The sequence below is a fragment of the Otolemur garnettii genome, unplaced genomic scaffold (genome assembly GCF_000181295.1).
Source record: "Otolemur garnettii isolate 467f Iridium unplaced genomic scaffold, OtoGar3 scaffold00011, whole genome shotgun sequence".
Classification (NCBI taxonomy): Eukaryota; Metazoa; Chordata; class Mammalia; order Primates; family Galagidae; genus Otolemur; species Otolemur garnettii.
Genome location: NW_003852406.1, coordinates 11,626,937 through 11,635,713, shown reverse-complemented (window position 1 = coordinate 11,635,713; position 8,777 = coordinate 11,626,937). Strand labels below are relative to the sequence as shown.

General features: G+C 40.9%; 1 protein-coding gene across 2 annotated transcripts in view; it reads left to right on the top strand.

The window, feature by feature from the left end:
* The window catches only part of MYO1E (myosin IE), a 229,500-nt gene that overhangs the window by 121,762 nt on the left and 98,961 nt on the right, over nt 1–8,777 (top strand). For both annotated transcript variants that reach the window (XM_003784390.3, XM_023509954.1), the window contains exon 5: nt 5,234–5,321. In XM_003784390.3, coding sequence (XP_003784438.1) covers nt 5,234–5,321 — 88 coding nt within the window. The remainder of the gene's footprint in view (nt 1–5,233; nt 5,322–8,777) is intronic.

The following is an 8,777-nucleotide window of genomic DNA, read 5'->3' as shown; positions in this document are numbered from 1 at the left end:
GCCGAGCCAGGATTATTTTTTAATATGATTACAACACCTAAAAAAGAACCTCTCTCTCCTTAACCCTGGGACCACCTCATCCCCACCTCCCAGTGACCAGTGATACTTTCCCTCCGACTTATTTTCTGCTCTGCATTCAGTAGGGCTGCCAAGAGGGGAAGCTGTGATTTGAATCATCCCAGAGGACTGTCCAGACCTTCTTTGATGTGGTTTCTTGTTCTCGCGGAATTATCTTGTCTTGTGATCACAGTGATGCAGGCTATCATTTGTTAGTTCCAACTGTGTGTGAGATAACAAATGTTGTTGGCGGAAGGCTTGCTTGAATGGTTGTGTAGAAGCGAAGTCTCGGGAGGAGTTAAGAATTTGATCATACTGTGAATTGCGCTATTCATGGAGGTACGGTGGGAAACAGAATATTTCCCTTCCTCTGAGGTAGTACAGCTTCAGCTCCTGTGTCACACTGCCCCAAGCCCCTTCTTACCTCTCCCACTTAGGAGCTAAGCATCCTTGAGCAAATTGCTTTTCTCATCAAAAAAAAAAAATATGTTTTTTGTTGTGCGCATGCGCACACCCCCCCCCCCATCTAGCTACCTGTACCTGTCTCTTTAAGAGTTGTGATTTCCTGTAGGAATCTTTAACGAGCATACACTCCAATCAGGGATGGATGCCACCCGAGAGTCCACATCTTCACTGGGTTATTAATAGCATTTGGGGGCTTGACTTCCCCTAAAGAGGCAGTAAGTGAGCTCCTCCCTGGCAGGAGCCACGAATCATTATGGCCTCCAGCTTAGCGCATGGTGGGGGCGGGGTTAGTGTACATTGAGTGAGTAAATGCATGAATGCTTTTTGTTTTAAGTTTTTGTCCTTTCTAAAGTGCAAAGAAAACATTGCAATTATGTTAACTCAGTCAGTTACAAAGGAACTAGAGTTGCTATGATCCTGATCCAATAGAGATATTTTGGGACCAGGAATGGGAAGATGGGAGTACACTGGCGGGTCTTCCTTCCAACAGTAAGAATAATTGACCCTGTGTATTCTAGGGGATATCTCAAAACCACCAAAACAACTGAAATATTTTTACTTTTGCTAAAATAAGTTTACATGAATTGAAAACACTATTGATTTTTAAGTGAGGAATAACCTTTCTCAGAAAAACAATGTGGTCCTTGAATCCAGTTATTAATATATTGCTGTAAATGGTTTTTCCCAGAACATTTCTTTCTGTTTCTTTGAAATTTTAGCATATGTTTCTACTTCTATAGCTCACACACATACACACATGCAAATATTACGTTAGTTCCTATTTAAATTGATATTTCCTATAAAGTCTGTCTTGAGTCTGATTTAAAATGGCTTGGCTGGTTCCCAGACAGCTATATAAGAAACTGGAGAGTTTTTTGAAAATTCCTTTTCCTAGACTACTTCCCTGGAGACTGGGATTCAGGAGGTCAAATGAGGGGCCCAAACATGGGCATTTTAAAAATACTCTGAGGATTCTGATGGACTGCCAGATTTAGGAACCACTGGGACATTTTCCTAATTTCTAGAGTTTTTTTTTTTTATTTGTTTTGTTTTGTTTTTTGGTCCACTGTGTCACTTTTTAAATTTTATTTATTTTTTATTGTATTTTATTTTTAAATTTATTTCACTTCATTTATTTATTTACTTTCATTTTATTTTATTTATCTTTTTGAGACAGATTCTCACTCTGTTGCCCTGGGTAGAATGCCATGGCATCATAGGTCACAGCAACCTCAAACTCTTAGGCTCAGGCAATCCTCTTTCCTCAGGCTCCCGAGAATCTGGGACGACAGGCATTTGCCCAACACTGGCTAACTTTTCTGTCTTTTAGTATAAATGGGGGTCTTGCTCTTGCTCAGGCTGATCTCAAACTCCAGCTCAAGCTGTCTACCCACCTCAGCCTCCCAGGGGGCTGGGATTACAGGCGGGAGCCACCTTCCCCAGCCCACTTTATCACTTTAGAAGTCAAGTGAAGACAATGAAATTGGAAAGGCTGCCTGTAGATGTAAACAAAGCTCTCACTGCTCCGAGATGCAAAGTGAATAATTTTCAATATGCTGCATGTTCGCTCTGATTTCTTCACATTCTTTTTACTTGGGTTAGAAGAAGAAACAATATTTTTCCAACCCAAATGGGCCAGTATAATTATAGTTACACATACTATTATAAGCTTCAGTAATTATGGAACACTCCATTGTTGTACCCTATTTTAAGCGAATTGCCAGCCTCTGATCAATAAAACTGCTTCTTAAGTGCCTGTAAATTGAAACCAAGAAATGAAAATTTCAATCAATGTTTAGCCAGGACTAATTATTATAAATCTCCTGAAAAAGATCAGGATTTCTGAGAATGTAGATATCCTGTTTTTAGACCTGGCATGCTTATTTTAGCATAATGAAAAGAGTTCCTTCCCATTATTTTTCTACTTCCAATGAAAGAAACAAAATATTTCATATCTGATTATACTGTTAACTGAAGACACAGTTGAGATTGCTGTACTTTTTTTAATAATTCCAGTAGGACTTGTTCTCTCTCTTTCACAGCTTATTCTAAAGAAGTCTAAATGGGAAAATATAAACTTAGTGAAAATATGTTTACTCGTGGCGGTATATAGGAAGCTGAACAATATTCTAATGAATTAATCAGTGTGGAGTATCATTGCAATATGGTATCCCTTCTTTTACTAAAAATTCTGTTTTTAAAAAATCTGAAATGTATGGTTGGTTGCCCATCTCAAAAAATTAAGCATTGGCTTGGCGCCTGTGGCTCAAGTGGCTAAGGCACCAGCCACATACACCTAAGGTGGCGGGTTCGAATCCAGCCCGGGCCCACCAAACAACAATGACAGCTGCAGCTAAAAAATATTTGGGCGTTGTGGCGGGCACCTGTGGTCCCAGCTACTTGGGAGGCTGAGGCAGGAGACTCACTTGACCCCAGGAGTTAGAGGTTGCGATGAGCTATGATGTCACGGCACTCTGCCCAGGGGGACAGCTTGAGGCTCTGTCTCAAAAAAAAAAAAAAATTAAACATTAGGAGAAAGTATATGAAAAGAAAAAAGAATCTTCTACACCGGCGTCTTAACAAGTCAGAAATATTTCTTTTTCCTTGTTCGATTTCAGTTCTTATAGTTGTAAACATGTTACCGATACCTTGTCTTCTGGTCACTTATAACCTTAGCGGTATTGTCTTTATAGTACTAACAGAGTCTCTGTACTTCATTCATATTACTCTGTAATATTACACTAGGTGATTTTACCTTGGACTTTCCAACATTCTTAAATGTTTTCCTTCTTTACAACTTACAACATGGAGTTCCATTGTTGATGCTTTACCTGTGCTTCAGATGAGAGAGAGCACATGTATATGGACCCTGGATCTTGTATAAAAATCATCTGATTATGTGGATAACTGAGAAGATAATTTCCTCGTGGAGTTTGATTTGCCAGACCTACTTGTGCCTGTGAATAGGCATGTCCTCTGTAAGCAGGGTGACACCTCATCCCAGCCTGGCTCATTTTCTACCTGCCACTGTTATCTTATGAAATTTGAGTTTGGTTTCCCCATTCAAGTGATCAGGAAGCCCGGGAGCTGGGCACTAAGAAGGTGGAGGAACTGCATCAGTGGGTTCAGACTTTCAGAGGGTCTAAGCCCTAAATGAGGATGGTGCCCTCTTTCCTCTCCATAATCTATCAAAGACCTTACATTAGCTCAGGGAAATTCACCAAAGTTCTCAGTTTTGCCACGTGACTACTTCAAACCTTTTGTTTGTTTTGTTTTGAAATGTCAAATTATTTTAAAATTTATTTCTCTTTCCTTTTGGGGGGTTGGGGTCATCTTCTTTGGCTGTACCCCAAGCAAATGTTTTCCCGTTTGTTGGGCATCTCAGCAATTGATAGCAGTTAATTAGGCTGGATATTCATAGAAGGACATTTGCTCTACACCAAAATTCTTTCCTTTTTTTTTTTGAGACAGAATCTCACTGTGTCGCCCCAGGTAGAGTGTTGTGGAGTCACAGCTCACGGCAACTTCAAACTCTTGGGCTTAAGCAGTTCTCTTGCCTCAGCCTCCCAAGCAGCTGGGACTACAGGTGCCCACCACAATGCCCAGCTGTTTTTTAGTTGTAGTTGTCGTTGTTTGGCAGGCCTGGGCTAGATTCAAACCCGCTAGCTCCGGTGTATGTGGCTGGTGCCCTAGCCCCTGAGCAACAGGCACTGAGCCATCCCAAAATTCCTGATTGCCAAGAGCAAACAAAAATATTATCTTAGGAACTTTAGTGGCCTGAATTTTTCGTACTGAATCCCACCATCATTTTCTTTGACAGGGGTTGCTTTAATTCTATCCCAGTAACACAAAGGCTACCAACCAGGAGATGAGCAATCGGACTGACTTAAGCATGTTTTGAGTTGAGGTCATTATCAATTCAAGGGGATTTTGAAGGAAGAATGGTTGGGGATTTTGAAGAGCAGACTAAATACTATTAACAAAAGGATTTCCCCATGCACCAGGCTAACAAACGGAAGGTAGTCTTTGTTACTCAGGATGTGATTAATATTGCCTCATCATTTAATTTTAGAACTTCTAAAATAAGGAGGCTTGCATCAGTTCAAGGCACATGGTTTGAGACCTCAGAGTGCCTCCTTTTTCTTTTCTTTTGTTAATTGCAGAAAAAAATATATACAATACATACATTACAAAAAGTTTTATAAATCAGGAATGAAAACAAGTGTCCCATAGTCTCTTTATCTTGACCAAAACTTCTGATTCCAGTCTTTTTTTAATTCATGTAGTTAAAACATACTTTTGTGACCATGTTTCCCATATGATTTGAGTGGATTTATTGCCTTTAACGTCACTGCATCTGCTCCCCCCCCCCGCTGTATTTACAGTCTTCATGTCCGTTGTAACTTCCCCCTTGTGATATTCCATAATTTTCCTAATCACGCCCCCTATTATTAGGCACTTAGATTACATGTCTTTCCTATACCCAATGCAAATTATTAAGATTCTGGTTCACACCCTGTTAATGTTGCTCACTCAGGTCAGAGGTGACCTAATCCTGCCATGATTTGACTTTCTTAACCAACATTGTTGGGGGGGGGTTGAATTCTTTTTGTCTGTTTTCTTTTTATTTTTGTTAGTTTTGGGGGGGGGCACAGGAGAGGACTGGTCACAATCCACTTCATAATTAGACCTTTTGTCTTTCTTTCCTCAGTGGCGAAAGTGGTGCTGGAAAGACAGTGGCTGCCAAATACATCATGAGTTACATCTCCAGAGTGTCTGGAGGGGGCCCCAAAGTCCAGGTGAGCTGGTGATGGCTTATTTTGAGACTTTGTTATATCAAATGTAAGAGGCTCCATTTTTTGTTTAAAAAAGGATTTTTCTTCCACAGAAAAGACATTGATTCTATGACTAAAAAACTTGAAATCTGCAAAAAAAAAAAAAAAAAAGCACATTATAAGATAGCCATGCCTAATATATAAGTATCTACAAATCAAGAAAAAGGTCCATAGTCCAAAAGGAAAATAAAGAACAGGAAAAGAAATATAAATGGCTCACGAAATATGAAAATATGCTTTCCATCATGATAGTAAGAAAAATGCAAATTAGAACTACACAAAAAAAGCTATTTTTTTAATCTGTTGAGTTGACAAAAATCTTGTAGCGTTTTAAGCACTGTATTGGTAAGAACATAGGGACATAGATTTTCTCATACATTGCTGATAGGAGCATAAACTGGGGAATATTTCAGCAAAATCAATCAAACTTACCTGTGTATCCACTGGACACAGTAGTTCTGCTTGAGAGAATTTATCCTTTAGATATCTACAGTATATGCAAAATGATACATGTGTAAAGTTATTTTGGCATTTTTTGGTAATACAAAAGACTGGAAACAACGTCAATGTTCCTCAATAGGCAACTGGTGAAATAACTTATGGTTTGGCGTGTAATGGAATTTTATATAGCCTTAAAAGTGAAGCTTCATGTATTGCTAGGGAATGATCTCTGAGATACATCGTTACTTGCAACAAGCAAGGGTCAGAACACAATATGTTGCCATTTGAGGGAAAAAAGAGCATGTAAACATATGTGTGTTTATTTTGATGTGTGTCACATATCTCTGGAAGGCTACACAAGAAACTGGAAACAAGGGCTGTCTTGAGAGATAGAAGCTGGGAGATTACCAGGGAGAGCATACTCTTTCCTGTATACTGTTGAAGAACTATTTTTTTCTTTTGTTTTTCTTTCTTTCCTTTCTTTTTTCTTTCTTTCTTTGTTTTTTGAGACAGAGTTTTACTTTTGTCGCCCTTGGTAGAGTGCTGTGGCATCACAGCTCACAGCAACCTCAAACTCTTGGGCTCAAGCGATTCTCTTGCCTCAGCCCCCTGACGCCCACCACAATGCCTGGCTATTTTTAGAGATGAGGTCTCGCTCTGGCTCAGGCTGGTCTCTAACCTGTGAGCTCAGGCAATCTACCCGCCTCGGCCTCCCAGAGTGCTAGGATTATAGGCATGAGCCTCCTCACCCGGCCTTCTTTTTTTTTTTTTGCGATGGAGGCTCTTGCTCTGTTGTGCGGGCTAGAGTGCAAGAATGCAGTTGTGTCATCACAGTTCACTACAACCTCCAACTCCTGGGCTCAAGCATTCCTCTTTCCTCAGCCGCCTGAGTAGCTGGGACTATAGGCATGTGCCACCGTGCCAGGCTAATCTATCTTTCCTTCTTTCTTTCTTTTCTTTGTAGAGGCAGGTCTCATATGTTGTTCAGTTTGATCTCAAACTCCTGGCCTCAAGCGATCCTCCTGCCTTGGCCTCTCAAAGTACTAGAATTAAAGGCCAATTTAGGAAATTATAAAAATTATAAAGAAAATAGAGGCAGAAAGGGAAGAGAGAAAGGAATGAAGAAAGATTAGAGAGTATAAAGGGAAACCTGAGGAAGGAGAGAAGATTCAAGAATGAGGATACGTAAGTGATGAAAAGAAAGAGAGAGGAGCTCCTGATTCAACAGGACAGGGTCACGAACGGCGTTGCTACAGTGTTATCTGTCTTTATGTTCATTCCTGGCAATGTGAGGATCAGCATTGGCAGGAACAGGTAAGGCCTGCTCCCCAGAGAGCAATGGATGACAGAGAATTGCTTGAGGCCAGGAGTTCAAGACCAGCCTGAGCAAGAAAAGACTCTAGAAACCTTAGCCAGAGATTGTGCTGAATGTCTGTAGTCTCAGCGACACAGGAGGCTGAGGGAGGATAATCACTTGAGCCCCAGAGTTTGAGGTTGTGGTGAGCTATCATGACACCAATGCACTATAGCCTGGGGGGTACAGCAAGATTCTGTCTCAAAAAAAAAAATTAAAATTTTAAACGAGAATTATTTAATAGGTAACATTATTACCATGATTGCCTGTAGACACATAACTGCCTCTTTGTTGTGGTTCTGGTTCTATCTACTAATTACACAGTGCTCCACCACGGCCTGATGGGTCAGAAAGCTTCGGGCAGAGCCCAAAATTCCTTATGCAACAAGAGAAGATGGTGAGCAGCTGTCTACTAGAAAGGTGAAGCAAGCCACATCTGTAATTTTAGATTCTCTAGTAGTTAACTTTTTTTTTTGAGACAGAGTCTCACTTTGTCACCCCAGCTAGACTGCATTGGGATCAAAGCTCACAGCAACCTCAAACTCTTGGGCTTAAACAACTCTCTTGTCTCAGCCTCCCGACTAGCTGAGACTACAGGCGTCTGCCTCAACTCCTGGCTATTTTCGAAGACAGGATCTCACTCTGGCTCAGGCTGGTCTCGAACTCCTGAACTCAATAGTAGGAGTTTTTTAATTGGTTTTAAAAATATTTTTATTTAATCCAGTTTATCCAATATATTATCATTTTACTATATAATCAGCATAACAAAATTAATGAGATATTTTGGGGACTAATAGCCACATGTGGGTTGTGGCTTCCGTATTGGACAGAGAACAGCTCGAGAACCTGGGTCGGAGGGGTTCACTCCACTTGCTTTCCTCCAATCATGTGATCCCATTCCATCCTAAGACGATGGACATGGCGACAGGGACTCAGGATGCTGTTTTGTAGGTGAACTACTCTTTGCCTCGATTTACGCTGTCTCTTTTCCCTGATGTGTTCACCACATGGATTAACATGATGTCTATAGGACATCACTGAGAGTTGAAGTGGATGCATGGATGGGTGAAGAGTCTCAGTCTAAAAGTCTGTTATTAAAGAAGAGAAGAGGTAGAAGATCCTGCCTTTCATTGTCTCCCTGAGAGAAAGCTGAGTGTTAGCTGAATGGTGTAGGCCAGCCAAAAAGTATCACCAGACAAAAAGGATTAATGAAAATCCATACACTCAGCTAGCCAGGTGTTGTGGGGGGTGCCTGGAGATCCAGCTACTTGGGACACTGAGGTAAGAGGATCACTTGAGGATCACTGTGAGCTGTGACGCCAGGGTACTCTTCCCAGGGTGACAGAGTAAGACTCAGTCTCAAAAAGAAAAAAGAAAATCTATATACTCAAAATTAATGTTACAAGGAAGAGCAGAGTTTGTATAAATCCAGGAGTTTTTCAAGGAGAATAGGTATCTTTCCAAACTTTGAAATTGACGGCATGGAAGGAGTGCCCAGAATTCGCGTTTGGTGCCATTGATAATGATTCCCTAGTCAGGGCCAGGCACGGTGGCTCCCACCTGTCATCTTAGCACTCTGGGAGGCCCAGGTGGGGTGGGTGAGGTGCTTCAGTGCAGTAATTCAC